The 13,975-nt window shown below is 36.3% G+C and overlaps 3 protein-coding genes across 8 annotated transcripts; 1 reads left to right on the top strand and 2 right to left on the bottom strand.

Moving 5' to 3' along the window:
• Window positions 1-5,458: 5,458 nt before the first annotated feature.
• Window positions 5,459-7,746, top strand: LOC119989696 (sulfite exporter TauE/SafE family protein 2-like). Its single transcript, XM_038835362.1, has 4 exons — window positions 5,459-6,354; window positions 6,891-7,016; window positions 7,109-7,258; window positions 7,350-7,746. Exons 1-4 carry the CDS (start codon window positions 5,671-5,673, stop codon window positions 7,656-7,658), a joined length of 1,269 nt encoding a protein of 422 aa, XP_038691290.1. The 5' UTR covers window positions 5,459-5,670; the 3' UTR covers window positions 7,659-7,746.
• On the bottom strand, window positions 7,694-10,297 carry LOC119989697 (transcription factor ILR3-like). Of its 5 annotated transcripts, none has more exons than XM_038835367.1 (5): window positions 9,818-10,296; window positions 8,780-8,842; window positions 8,517-8,598; window positions 8,267-8,429; window positions 7,694-8,129 (listed from the first exon to the last, which is right to left on the bottom strand). In XM_038835367.1, exons 2-5 carry the CDS (start codon window positions 8,829-8,831, stop codon window positions 7,863-7,865), a joined length of 564 nt encoding a protein of 187 aa, XP_038691295.1. In that variant the 5' UTR covers window positions 8,832-8,842; window positions 9,818-10,296; the 3' UTR covers window positions 7,694-7,862. The 5 variants fall into 5 exon arrangements, with proteins under 5 accessions (XP_038691295.1, XP_038691291.1, XP_038691293.1 ...); XM_038835363.1 differs by having other exon boundaries at window positions 8,517-8,585; XM_038835365.1 differs by having other exon boundaries at window positions 8,517-8,585; window positions 8,780-9,544; window positions 9,818-9,956.
• Window positions 10,298-10,975: 678 nt separating this feature from the next.
• On the bottom strand, window positions 10,976-13,254 carry LOC119987667 (thioredoxin-like protein CXXS1). 2 transcript variants are annotated; one of them, XM_038832584.1, is made up of 3 exons: window positions 13,017-13,225; window positions 12,509-12,631; window positions 10,976-11,348 (listed from the first exon to the last, which is right to left on the bottom strand). In XM_038832584.1, exons 1-3 carry the CDS (start codon window positions 13,116-13,118, stop codon window positions 11,196-11,198), a joined length of 378 nt encoding a protein of 125 aa, XP_038688512.1. In that variant the 5' UTR covers window positions 13,119-13,225; the 3' UTR covers window positions 10,976-11,195. The 2 variants fall into 2 exon arrangements, with proteins under 2 accessions (XP_038688512.1, XP_038688513.1); XM_038832585.1 differs by having other exon boundaries at window positions 11,036-11,348; window positions 13,077-13,254.
• Between the last annotated feature and the right edge of the window lie 721 nt (window positions 13,255-13,975).

Here is a 13,975-nt window from a genome sequence, read left to right as displayed (position 1 = left end):
AGACACCCCGTCAATTGATTTTTATAAGAATGATCAACTTAAGTTGGGATGTTTTTAATAAATTTAGGGGTCACACAATATTTGTTAAGGGGCCATGTCACAGCCAGTCCATTACTTCTTTCTTGTTTGGGCCTTTCGTAAATCCTTTTCTTCTTTTCTTCTTTTTTTCTTTATTAATGTTTACCATACAGAAATAAAAATAAATAAATAAATTGATAAATTTTTAAGGTGGTAAATCCAATCTGGATTCCCACCACAAGCGTTCATCCTTAGCCAACTGAAACTCACAGCAGGAGATAAGCACTTGGTAAGATTAGTCTAGAATCAATAATTCATTCACCTTTTGTCCTCAAGCTAATAAGTTGGCAAGTCTTGTATTAGCCGCCACAATGATTTCACCCAAAAGTCCATCGCCAACTCATTAATGGAGGGGACAATGATATGAAGTGGATTGGATTTCTTTAGAATAAGTATCAAACCTACTAGTTAGGCTTGAGATAGACTGTCATTCTTTGAAAAAATAACAATCCATCCTCTAGGGATTCCACCATCGCTTTCCATCGTTTTTTTCCCCAATTTTTGACATAAATTTATGATATGAATCCCCTTCAAATCTTAACCTAACAATGGAGGTGTGGAACAAACGAAGAAAAATTACAGAGAACAACAAAGAAGGCAAAGAGAATAATACTTCTTCATTTTCTTATCCAATATCAAGCTGAGTACAAAATGATTGCTCAAGTCCTATTTAACCACCTAACTAACCGATTTAAGTCTAATTGGTTAATATCAGAGAAACATGTGTAATTACTAATTATAGTACTAAGTAACTACACTTATTGAGGTTCTTATCAATTTAATTGACTGGTCAGTTATTGTTGGTTTAGTCAATTTTTTGAATTTTTTCGATCGATCCTATATATATTTGACAATAATCGACTAATCGATCAGTTTAATTTAACATATTTTTTTGGACAGACAAACTCCTCTTCCTTATTTTTTGAAATAAATAATTTTACAATTTTTAGAGAATGATAAATAACAAATATCAATGATTTTATATAAAAATAAATTAATTAAAAAATATGTGAAAAAAACTGAGTGATTGTAAGTCGTTCAAAGTGTATATATTATATTCTTAAAAAATATCCCATAGTTTAATATATGATCCAACGAGTTGGACGCAAAGTTTATAACATAATATATTCTTAAAAAAATTCAATAGTTTAATATATGATCCAACGGTCAAAACTTACATAATTTCTATTTATTATTTTTGAGAGTTTTTAAAAATATTTTATATCTCAAAAATGAAAAATGATAGGGGCTACTATTTTTTTTTTAACGATGATAATGGATCGGGTATCCTTCCAATTAGAGAATACTAAATTGTTTCCTTTAAAGGTACCATATACCAAAACCATTTAAATTTTCAAAACTGTAATCGTTCCATAACTGTTTACCTCCGTGTGCCTATACCATTTAACTTTAATATTTTTATTTTTTTATAAATGGTCGGATGACTGTTTACAAACCCACAAATCCGAACTCTAGCCGTCCCAAACCTGAATCATGCATTAAAAATATAGTAAAACAACATAATCAATAATAAAAGAAAAAAAGTCTACAACAAACCAACAACATCAAAAAAGCCTACAACTAGTCAACACTATTAAATATGATTTATCTTGCATTGTTATGTCATTACTGCAATTCAAAAGAGTATAATTTATAATGTTATCAGTATGATTCTAATCATAATAAGCAAGATTTATCTTACAATGTTATATTATTAATATAATTCAAATTAATATAATTTATTGTGTTATTATTACTATTATTATTCTATTCATTTATTAAACAGTCCGGGTACCCGTAACTTGGCTTCAAAAATGAAAATTGACTTGAATCCATGACGGATTTGAAAATAAAAACTAAAACCATTTCCAAATTCTATAGACTCGATTTTTAGGTTTTAAACAAATCAGATACTCTGCTTGTAGTGTATTTTTTGGTTATTTCCTACCCCTATTTTTCTACGATAGCAACCTACCCCAATACTATTTCTAGTTAGAAGTGAGTTTTTCCCTTTTTTGAGATCGTAGATTCGATTCTTACGAAGCTCATGTATAGAATTTTCATGTAATAGAGTAGTTTACGGGTTATTGCATATTATAAAAAAGGAAGAAGTTTTCAAATGACCCCTATACTTTAATGAAAGGATCATTTTGGCCTCTGAACTTCATTTAGGATCAATTTAGCCCCTCAACTTTCAATAATGTAGTCCGTTAGCCCCTGAGCCCATTTTCCTTCCATTTTTGCTGATATGGCAGGTATTTTCCGTTACTTATATGACAAGTGGGTTTTAGATTTGTTGTCACATCAACTAAATAGATGAAAATTGTAACGAAATACAATTTTGAAAGTTCAATGGCTAAATTGATCCTACATGAAGTTCAGGGGCTAAATTGATCCATTTACGAAAGTTCATGGGCTATGTCAATGATTATCCCTATAAAAAATTAATGCAGTATAATTAAATCATTACGAAATCTTATCCCAAATTCCAACCAAAAAAGTAAGATAAGAAGTTAAGAGGGTTTAACATCATCAACTCTCTTGTCTATTATGTTTTAACATAAGAGACAAGAATGCTCTATTAAACTATATATCAACATATATGACGAGGATTCCAATTGCATTAGTCTAACATGTCATCTTTTCTCACAAAACATTCATACATCATCAAAGTAATGTGTACCCATTAATCCTCTCGCAAACTAATAAATGTCCCCCCAACTTGGATAATTATTTAATGGATTGCCTAATTTACATTTATGATGATGCCCCCAAAGTGTTCATGTATCCAATCATGTATCAGCAACTAACCATTAACAAAACAAGTGTCATTTTGTAGATTGATCACAAAATTCTGAGTAAATACCCATTTTGGTCACCGAAAGATATGCCTCATTTCAACTCGGTCATCACGTTTTCAAATTTCTCAACTCGGTCATTGACAGGTGAAATTTTTCTCACAACAAGTCACTCGATCACCAAAATGTGCCAAATCTCTACCGGAGTGCCACGTGTAATTTTTTGCCGAGTCAGCAATTACGTAGAAAATATTTTTTTATTTTAAAAAATAAAAAATGCATCATTTTGATTTTTGGGGAAAAGAAACCCATTTCGATTCAACTTCGTGCTCAAACCAAACCCTATAGTTAAAAAATTAGGTTTTGAAGTGTTTCCTTCCCTTTTGAAGCTTCGAATCCCTCAATTTTCATACTGTCGTTCGTCGAGGGCTACCTTTCAAGCTTTACAGGCAACCATTGTTCGCGTCGTTCATCATCATCGACATCAATATCTTTCACGACTTCTATAGTATTCATTGACAACTGGTATGTTCAGGCTATGATGTCTTCTATCAGCAGCTTGGGATGGATATGGAAAATGGAATAATGAGATTGAGAGAAGAGAGGCATGTACGTAATATGAAAGAATTTATTGCGAGTTGCACATATATGTGGATAGTCAAACACTGAGACAACAACACAGTTTAAGCAATAATGTTGCAAGGGTGAATGCTGAGGATGTTATGGCTGAGGAGGTGATTGATGAGGAGGTGAATGTTGATGAGGAGAATTATGATGAGGTTAATGCTACTGATGTTAATGTAGAAGGCATATATGATGATGAAGATCTTGCTGACGAAATAATAGCTAAAGAGGCTAATATGGTGATGCCAAATGAAATATGCATTGACAATCTCACAATTGGACCATCTGTTGGTGGGATGAGCTCTGCAGGTAAGAGGCCAACTACCAGGAGTTCCAATCGAGGTAATAGGGTGCCAAGTGAGACTCTATCAGTTGGTGGGATTGAAAAAAGAAAAAGATATAGAACAATGCTTATGCAGACTCAAGAATCCATTAACATTAAGAAGGGTGGAAGCAATGGGGCTTGAATTACTGTTGTTTATGTTATGACTGGAGATATTTGGCATCATTATATGTTAGGGCAAATTTAGAGATGTCTTATTTTGGTTAAGTTTTATGTCGTAGGTTTGTTTGTTAATATGTTAATTGGTGTTTTGGATGCAATTGGGGAAACCCATTGTTGAAAGGGTATTTTGTGGATGTTATGATTCTGAATGCTAATGTTGAATATGTATGTATTTTGGGAACCCATTGTGGAAAGTGTTAATGTTCTAAACATTTTGTTTATGTTGAATGCTAACGTGCTTGCTTTTCCAGTTCATTAAGCTTTCACATATGCAATGTTACAAAGTGGCAGTTTATATCTGCAATTGTTCTAACCTGAATTCAACAGCATGACCAACAACTGGGTAATTACATCCATAAAATATACCCTAATTACATATTAAACCACCCTTAATTGTTGCCTACATCACCCGACTCAACGTCAATCAGCTCAACACATTTGTCGCATTTGTCATTGGCTAGAACATTTTCAGAATCGTGGTGCCCGATGTATATGTGAAGCTTTTTGTGCCCGGTCACTGCTAAGATCATCTCACGAACATCATCACCATCTGTGGTAAGATTCTTCAATCCATTCTCTAACTCAGAATCAAGAAACACGAAATATGATTTGTTGTAGCCTTCATACCCCATTTGCTTGACAAATTTAGCAATCACATACACGGACATCACATCTGGATTGCAATCCTTCCACTCATCAACACAACCTCCAACATACCTGACCCTGGTTGTCTCAAAAGGGAAAAATTGAAGGGTTTCACCATGACGAATCATGAGATCAAATAGATTGTTCATCCTTTCTTGTTTGTCGACATCACAGCCTTCAACTCCTTCAATCTTTGTTGCCATGATCCCGCCAAACCCAAACACAGAGATCCCGCTTTGAATGCACAAGACCTAGAAAAAGAAATAATTGAAATTGCGATTTTTCCCCTCTGTACAGTTAGAAGAATTGATTACTTTATCTTCATATAGAAAATAAATAAAACGATGCGTTTTGCTTTTTAAAAATAAAAATTAATCTTTGTCAAGTAATTGTTGACTCAGCAAAAAAATTACACGTGGCACTCCTGTAGACATGTGGCATATTCTGGTGACCGAGTGACCTGCTGTGAGAAAAATTTTACCGATTAATGACCAAGTTGAGAAATTTGAAAACGTAGTGACTGAGTTAAAACGAGGCATATCTTTCTATGATCAAAATGAGTATTTACTCCAAAATTCCACTAAAAAAAGTTAGGTTGGCAGTCCTGAGCAAAAAGGCAATAGCCTTTCCTGGTTTAACATTTTGCCCAACTAAAAGACAATGGATAACTCAACTCTTGAATTTGATTATTTTTAACACCTGCCTTAGTATTAAAATCTTAACCTTCTATTATCTGCTATCCTAATTAATAAACAAATCTCATATTTACAACTTCGGATTTTGTAGGTATTTGTTTCTTTTTAAGCTGATGTAGAACTTTTTGTTTTTATCTCATAAAGTACACACAGTTGTTCCTCCTCATATACCAACGCCAATCAACCCATCGAGGAATACATTTGTGAGTCTGAACAACTGACAACGCGCAATTCCTTCGTATGGGTTTGTCTCTCCCTAACCATTTTGATCGTCTCTGACCACTCTCTTGCCAACCAAAGACAATCCATTTTAGATACCCTCAAAATGGAAGATTTTTCTAGCAATTTTTTCAAATGGGTGGTTCATTATGAAACACAAACCCAGAAAATGACGTTGAAAATGGGAGCCCCAATGGTGATGGCAGGGATTCTCTGCTTCATTGCTGCATCTATATCCAGTGCAGGAGGTATTGGTGGTGGAGGCTTGTTTATACCCATTTTAATGATTTTGGCAGGATTAGACCTCAAAACAGCAAGTAGTTTTTCAGCTTTTATGGTCACGGGAGGGTCTACTGCAAATTTCATCTGCAATTTGTTCATTAGAAGTGCCAAATTTGGTGGTAAGGGTTTGATAGATTACGATATTGCACTGTTATCAGAACCATGTATGTTGCTTGGAGTAAGTGCTGGAGTGATATGCAATCGTGTGTTTCCTGAGTGGCTTATTACTATTCTATTTGTTGTCTTCCTTGCTTGGTCTACATTCAAGACTTGTAGAAATGGGATTTTGCTATGGAAATTTGAATCAGAACAAGTGATTAGAAATGGGATTGAAGAAGTTGAAAACTATGTTGTAAGAGACGGGGATCGTTCAGAGGTTGAAGTGCCTCTTCTGGGTATGAAAAGAAGTAATACGTTGGGGTTTCCATGGATGAAAGTTTGTATCTTGGTTATGGTTTGGCTTGCCTTCTTTGCTCTCTATCTTCTTCGTGGAAGTCGCAATGGACAGGTGTGGCTTGTTTCTTTCCTCTTTTTTCTTCAGTATAGTAAGTTTTGTGCAATAATCTGTTTTGCCTCTTTAGATTTTTTATTATGCATAGATGTCCAGGCAAGAACAAAGCTTAATTTTGGTGTCATAGTTTGAAAATTGTCTTGTCCTGCTTGAATTCATCTAGGACTAGTAGGCCATTTTCAAGGTCACATCTTTCATCAATCATCATCTCCATATCTAAAATTGCTGAACTTATCAAATTTTATTCATGAATTAGATATGAAGAATAAAGAAAAAAAATGTATAAAAGACCATGTCATGTGTAGGACGTCTCAACCCAATTGGAATAGTACTAATGGAGGAAGTCCAACAATATAATATCTTAATATGCAAGCTTGAAAAACCATTAAATCAGCTGTTACAACTTATTCACAAGAATCAAGTCTCTTCTCTGTCAGAGACATGCTAAGCAGTTTTATTTATTTCTATGTTTGAGACATGCTTAGCATTAATTGACTAACTTCATAGATGCTTACATTTTTGCGCCGATGAAGGCTTGTGGAGGTGAATACTGGATTCTCTCGTCACTACAAATACCTCTTGCCATAGTTTTCACAGCATGGATTTTGTGGATTATGCGCAGAAAAGAGAGCAACCAACATCAAACACCAAAGCAGCAGGTGCTCGACACTGCCAAAATTAGCTATACTATTTTTCCAAGCATAATTTTGGATGATAAGGACTGCTGAACTAAGTTTTGTTCTTTGTGAAGGACACGGAAGACTTGACTAGCTGTGAACCGCCAAGCAGACTTATTTTCCCAATCATGGCACTAATGGCAGGGCTATTGGGTGGAGTTTTTGGCATTGGAGGTGGAATGCTTATCAGTCCATTTCTTCTGCAGGTCGGAATACCACCTGAGGTAATCTCCAGTCTTTTTCTTCTCATTTGGATCTTGTCATGGAGTAATCTTAAGAAAAGTTTGACTGAAGTTGTGACTTCATTTATTACAGGTGACTGCAGCAACTTGCTCTTTCATGGTGTTCTTCTCATCGACAATGTCAGCGTTTCAATACTTATTCCTGGGAATGGAGCACACAGATACGGCTCTCATATTTTCCGTCATTTGCTTCGTTGCGTCGCTTATTGGTTTGATGGTAGTACAGGGAGCAATTCAAACATATGGAAGAGCCTCCCTTATTGTGTTCTCAGTTGGTTTAGTTATGGCATTAAGCACCATTTTGATTTCTAGCTTTGGAGCTCTTGATGTTTGGCATGACTATGAATCTGGAAATTACATGGGATTCAAATCAGCCTGCTGAAACAATTTCGTACTATAGCTCCATACAGAACTGTATACATAAAAATTTATAAAATTTTTACTGAACAATAAACTGTCACAGGTTACAAGTCAAAAATTTTAGACACTAACCAAAACGGGTAGTGAGCAATACAAGCCCTCCCAGCAAGATCCAGAAAGGCAGTAGAAAGTGCTGTGTTTGTATCTGTACATTATGCCCACAAACTCAAGCGACAGGGGGACGGAGAGCATGATCTTGTGAGGTATCAACAGTAGCAGGAGGCATGAACTGCCAAATGGGAATTCCAGGATAGCCAACAAAAGGCACCAACTTGTTGCAAATAACTTGGCTTGGGGCAGGAAATGGAGCAGGAATTGCGGGGGAATGAGGTAAGAACCCTGGCTGAGAGCTCAAGGCTTTTACATGAAGCTCAAGGTTCTCTTTCTCAGTCTTTAACCTCTGCTTCTCATCTCGAAGCTCATTCTTCTCAGCCTATAAAGACAAATCACTCATCAGAAACAAATAGGCGCAGCGCTTCATTAAGATTCTTTACATAACTTGCAGCCTATATGCATAATCAATATTGCTATGTAAATTGTAAGGAACTTAATGGTAAATCCTAGGCAAACCTTTTGTTCATTGATCTTCTCCCGCAAGCTCTCAATTGATTCCTTCAGTTTCACGGCTTCACTCTGTAACTGAGTTACCACTCGAACAGCATCAGCCAGTATGATAGACTTGTCCACTTTTGGAGGCCTTCCCGAATCCAAGATCAAACCCAACTCCATGAACCTTAAGATAAGGCCAAAAGTTACAGGGACAAAAATAGGGAGGGAAACAGAGAACATTACAGCATCAAATTCAAGAATCAATACATACCTATCGTTCAGCCTATCCCTTCGCATTTTCTCTCTACATGCTTTAGAACTAGATGAACTACACCTTACTCTGAGAAACAATACTGTACAGAAACTTAGTATAAAAACAAGGAAAAATTGGAACAAGCTATTCAATTTCACTAAATAAAGAGGAACCAAAAGCAGCAAAATGGTTTTAAAACCCATGAAGGCACTAATACTCTAAATACAAGCATTATACTGCACTTAGTGACTCTAGCGGGTGAAGGACAAGAGGCTTTATACCGTTTTCGGAAACCAATCTCCTTGAGATCATCCAAATTACCAAATGCTTCATCGAATTCCCCACTGAGAAAATAACAAGAAAAGACATGAAGGTTTGCTGTGTCATATGGCAAGATGCACATTTAGATTACCAGAAGAAGAAAAAAAACACATAGCAAGATTGCCGTATAAACAGAGAGACACAGAAAGATAAGTTATAATGTGCTTTCAGCAACACCAATATCTTCAACTACAATCACAGAAAACAAATAAGACAGAACTGAAAAGGGAAATTGTTTATTGACATTTCATCACCTCAAAAAACCAAAGGTCATCAGGAAGTCATATGTCAACAACCCTAAAATCAGTGCTCTATCTGTAAAATTATATCCAAAAACACTTTTTTAATTGTAAGCTACTACGCTCTACTATGCCTAGAGAAAAAAATTCAAACCTCAACCAAAGCGAAATATTTAAAACCAAGCCAGGACCAAAACTTAAGTAAGATTTTTGCAGCTTAAGAAAAAGTTATGTGCATAACATATTTAGAAACCTCTTCAAATTAACTCATCAGTCAATTGGCAATTACAACTGAATCGAGAATCAAACAAGACATTAAATGAATAAAGAAATCCTAACCGCAAGTGTTTATATTTGGGGGATTGCCGCATTCCTAAAACAAATGGCACATAACCACATACCCTACATTTATACTTAACACTTCCAGTTTTGAGTCAGAGCATTGATAAAATAGATTCTCATATGCATCAGCAGCAACACATTTTTCTGTTTAAAAATGAAGCTTATAAGCAGAACATTTTTCAGTTTAAGTGTCAATAGTGAGTTCCACCATTCTTTGCAATTTGTGGTGGTAAAAAATTTGACAGAAAAACATGCATTCGATATGAAATAGAGCACAAGAAGTCTATTGCACATTAGCATCACGCATCCAAGATACCGAAAGGAAAAAAAAAAAGATTGAACATATATGGCACATAAAATTGAAATCAGTTACAGAGAATAAATGGAAAAAGAAAACAGGGAGAGAAATGAAGGGACCTAGGAGGGGTAAAAGAGTGAGAAGACCAAAGTGACCCCGGGAGATCAAGGGAAGGAAGGTCACCGCCTGGGACAGGAATGTCTTCGATCAAACCATAATCTAATACCCAGTTGGAATTTTCAGGTGATGCCATCTTCGTCTCCGTTCAGTGGCCGGAACTTCAAGATTCCCCGCAGAATGCTGAATTGTCTGAAGCCGATGCAGGGAAGGAAGAGATGGAATATTTGTGACGGGAGTGGCGGGCAAGTTTTGGTTGGTTTAGCGTGTGAATAAGAAGAAAAGTGATAAAGAATATATCTGAGACAAAGGAAAGGATATTGAAAAAGAAAGGTCCTTGCTTGCGATACCTCCATTGACATACATCTAGATCTAGTCATGGACGTCGACACCAGTCACCACCACAAGAAAAAGGAACCGCTCAAGGATACCTCTATATATACGCAACGTTTGTAAAGCTATCATGATGTTGCTCGGCCTAAGATAGTATTTGGCCCTCTAACTACCCGCCCAACCTGAAGGACCCAACTTGGTTTTGTTTGGCTCATGAAAGTTGCTTGGGCCAAGTTGGTAATTGGATAACTCTTATCATGGTATAGACTAATAGACCTATGCTGCCCATCTTAGGGATTGCCGAAGCCCGACCATCAGAGGTTTTTTTGGGCTCTTATGATCCATGTGTTGTTAGACTCTCATGATCGGGGATTTACCCCCAAAATCTCGGCCGATTTAAGGGCAATTAGTATTGAGAATTCATATAAAATGAGACCTCCATTCAGCTAAATTTCTCTCACATTCTCACTTTTCATTATTAGCTAAAGAGAGAATTTCAAGCATCAAGATGTCTCAATACTCAATAGTCTTATTATCTACGGAGCTAACTTAAGAGCGTTCCCCCGAGTTACACATCAAGGACCCCAAAACTCACACTTTCTCATCTATAGATAGAGAATAACCACATCCTAATCTCTAATATGATCAACAGATCATCAACAAAACCGGACAGCCAGACACCCGACCCCTCAAAAAGCCAGTCTGATGTGCACATCATCACATGGATGCCTAGCGGCCCACCTGAGGGGCTGTACAAGGCCTACCGGCTACCGCACTTGCTAGTTGCTGCGGCCTGTAGCTAAAGGACTAAAACTGTAAACCTAAAATTCAAGCTACGAAGATATTTATACATTTTCAGATTTGATGAACTTGGCCAGAGTATACAGTACACACAAAGGTAAAGTAATTATTTACATTATTTGGGAGTCGAATCACACAATTACAAGCCACAATAACCAAGTCAACATCTGTTCTTAAAGCAAGACCACCTCAAACATATTATTACCATATTTTGGACAGTCAACGGGATCATCCCATGCTTCCTTGCTATGCCACATATACACGAGTGGACTGGACCAGACCTTCAATCCTTTTCCTTATCTCTTCTGGATTGGCACCCACAATCTTGTCAACTTGAGAACCATCCTTCATAAGCACAAACGTAGGCATGGCTTTCACCTCCATTTTAGATGCTACCTCCTGCTCAACCCACAAAATATCAAGGTAGTTCAATCACAGTCACAAAAATATCAAACTTGGGGAAGAAAAAAGCTCAAAAATGTCAATTTCCAGGTCCTCTCTTTATCAGCTGACAATAACAATACTGAAATAACGGTTCAAAATTAGCACATTATTTTCCATTGGAAGGTCTCTAAAAAAGGCAAACACTTGCCCGCCAACCAGTAATTAGAGGCGAGCTATATCATATCCCACATTGACAATGAAAGACTATTACTTGTTAGCATACCATCTAGAAAAAATATCTAACCATTATCACCTTCTTAAAAGCCATTGGCTACTTCCTTTTTTTTTTTGGTAAAGGCTAAACAACAAGAAGGGACAGCAGAGGGTTAGAGCCATTAGCATGTGAAGAATGGAAGTTGCTCCCCTGTCCCTCAATGAAGTGAATTAAAACTATAATCTTATCACACAGCTTAAGATAAAAATTAGTTGCTCCGTTGTTCAATAAGCTAAAACACACAGGATCACTAAAAATCTGGTAATAATGCATGAGTATTGAAAAAGTATAATCATACAAAAGAATATGAGTACATATAAAGAATTGTAGCCATTCCTACTTCACCCGAAGGATGTCACCTGAATGAATTTTGAAAGAGAGAGATTGAAATAAACTGTGGTACACATGCCCTCAGCATCATACAATAAGTTTAGTAGCAGCGCATGCAACTAAAAGATCTACTCGACATGAAGACATTTTTACCATGTTTACCAATGAAACTCTAAAGTTCCCTCATGATACATACATCATAATCAGGAACTGACTACACGGGTTACTCAAGAGTAGTACAGTTTGACACTTTGGATAGTCAGCAACATATCTAAAATCATTATGGGGAAGAACAAATAAAGAACTTGCTATCATGGAAGAGGCAATCTCATAAATTAAGCAGCATCTATTAGGCAAACAATGGCAAGCTGTATCTGCGTAAAGAAGCTTCTAGCATACCAGCACCACCACACCTATCTAAAATTGCAAAAATCAACTCCACTTTGAATTGTATAAACAACGCATCTTGAGGGGGAAAAAGCATATAAGGATACTATACTACAGCTAATAGCCTAATACACAAAAATAAAACCAATTTGCAGATTATTACTTCTGAGCATAGCTAATTTACCTTGACATCATCAACATCAACAGTGAGAAACAGAGCATCCGGGAACTCTGAGGCCATTTCTTCGAAATATGGATTCATGGCCACTGATGGCATACACCATGACGCCGTAAAGTGGGCAACAATCTATAATATGCCCACAAAAGAACAACAGATCACAAATTTTCGCATGAAACAAAAAATTTAATGACAACCCATCTCAACTCTTAGGTTACTCGTACCAATTACAGGTGCAAGGTAATTCCTTCCAAACTCAACTCAACTAAAACCCAATTTCGGATTGACGACTTAATACAATAAACTATTTATGAAAATCTTTTCAAGATCTCAAGATGGGTATCATTGTAACAATCAGAACCAGGGAAAATAAAGACTTGCTAAATTTTCAACACTGTCGTTATTGCATAATCAGCTTCGTTTTATGGTGAATTAAAATGGGCAAAAGGGAAAAATGGAGTCTTTAAACTGAAAACTAACTGTGAAGTCATGGATAGAGAGAGGATAAGCTTACAGGCAAGCCTTGATTCTTAGCTTGGTTTACATAGAAGTCCCAAGACTCCACAGAACCCACCTTCACAACTCTGGACTTGTTTTGCTGCTCTTGGCTTTCCATGGCTTCTCTTCTCTTGTCTTCTTCTTTACCTAGAGAACTCTAGACACCTAAACCAGAGTCTTGGTTAAATTCTAATGGAAGACCACTTAGAAGACTAGAAGCAATATGAATTATATGATAGGCTGATCGGACCCGCTTTGGAAAGAAATGAGCTCCTTAACCCATCTACTTCGTAATCTGGCCCATGGCCCACTATATTCTTCTGGTGGGCCATAATCGCCCCACGTTTTTTTGTTTTGTCAGGCCGTAATCGCCTCACTTGGTAATTGGGAGATGTATTTCTAAAGTCTATCTGCCGTTAAAGGTAATTCCTTTTCAAAAAAAAAATAGGCCAACCAGGTGGAATAAGACATCATATGGGATAAGGTTTGTTTGGAAACTTTGAGTAAAATGTCACGTTGATGCCACTAAGATCATCCACTGCTCTAAGAACAACTGCAACAATGCATGTTTACTTGGAATGGATGGTTTTTGTTGACCAAACTAATTAATGAGTGATGGAAGAAAATCATGTGCAATAATTCATTTTGAGGAAGCAAAATTAATGAGCCAAATTGACGGGCATGAACATTGGATGGAACACTTGTTAGTTTATTTTATGATAGCAAATGCCCACATCTCTTTTTTGACTCAACTTCTCTCTCTTTTTACTTTTCTTGAGACCTATATCTAAAATCAAAATGATATGTGTCCATAATTATCTATAATTTAGGTGACATGGGGAGAAGTGTGAAAACCATTTAATACAAAATGATCTCCACTTTTTCTCATGCCACCTAAATTATGGATAATTATGAACATCAAAATTTTGGACATGTAATGCTTCCGTATCTAAAAAATATCAATTATTTCTTCTT

This window comes from Tripterygium wilfordii, chromosome 21, assembly GCF_013401445.1.
Source record: "Tripterygium wilfordii isolate XIE 37 chromosome 21, ASM1340144v1, whole genome shotgun sequence".
NCBI classification, from domain to species: Eukaryota; Viridiplantae; Streptophyta; class Magnoliopsida; order Celastrales; family Celastraceae; genus Tripterygium; species Tripterygium wilfordii.
The sequence above is the reverse complement of the archived record's forward strand: the minus strand, read 5'-3'. Positions and strand labels throughout refer to the sequence as shown.

Excerpts from the sequence above, each read along its gene's own strand:
- LOC119989696 (XM_038835362.1), top strand. The coding sequence starts at position 5,671 with ATGGAAGATTTTTCTAGCAATTTTTTCAAATGGGTGGTTCATTATGAA. Across the intron at positions 7,017-7,108 it reads ATCAAACACCAAAGCAGCAG|GACACGGAAGACTTGACTAG; the intron begins GTGCTCGACACT and ends TTCTTTGTGAAG. Across the intron at positions 7,259-7,349 it reads AGGTCGGAATACCACCTGAG|GTGACTGCAGCAACTTGCTC; the intron begins GTAATCTCCAGT and ends CATTTATTACAG.
- LOC119989697 (XM_038835363.1), bottom strand. The coding sequence starts at position 9,951 with ATGGCATCACCTGAAAATTCCAACTGGGTATTAGATTATGGTTTGATC. Across the intron at positions 8,843-9,817 it reads CACTCTTTTACCCCTCCTAG|TGGGGAATTCGATGAAGCAT; the intron begins GTCCCTTCATTT and ends TTATTTTCTCAG. Across the intron at positions 8,586-8,779 it reads GAGATTGGTTTCCGAAAACG|AGTAAGGTGTAGTTCATCTA; the intron begins GTATAAAGCCTC and ends ATTGTTTCTCAG.
- LOC119987667 (XM_038832584.1), bottom strand. The coding sequence starts at position 13,118 with ATGGAAAGCCAAGAGCAGCAAAACAAGTCCAGAGTTGTGAAGGTGGGT. Across the intron at positions 12,632-13,016 it reads CTAAGAATCAAGGCTTGCCT|ATTGTTGCCCACTTTACGGC; the intron begins GTAAGCTTATCC and ends GGCATATTATAG. Across the intron at positions 11,349-12,508 it reads TTGATGTTGATGATGTCAAG|GAGGTAGCATCTAAAATGGA; the intron begins GTAAATTAGCTA and ends TGGGTTGAGCAG.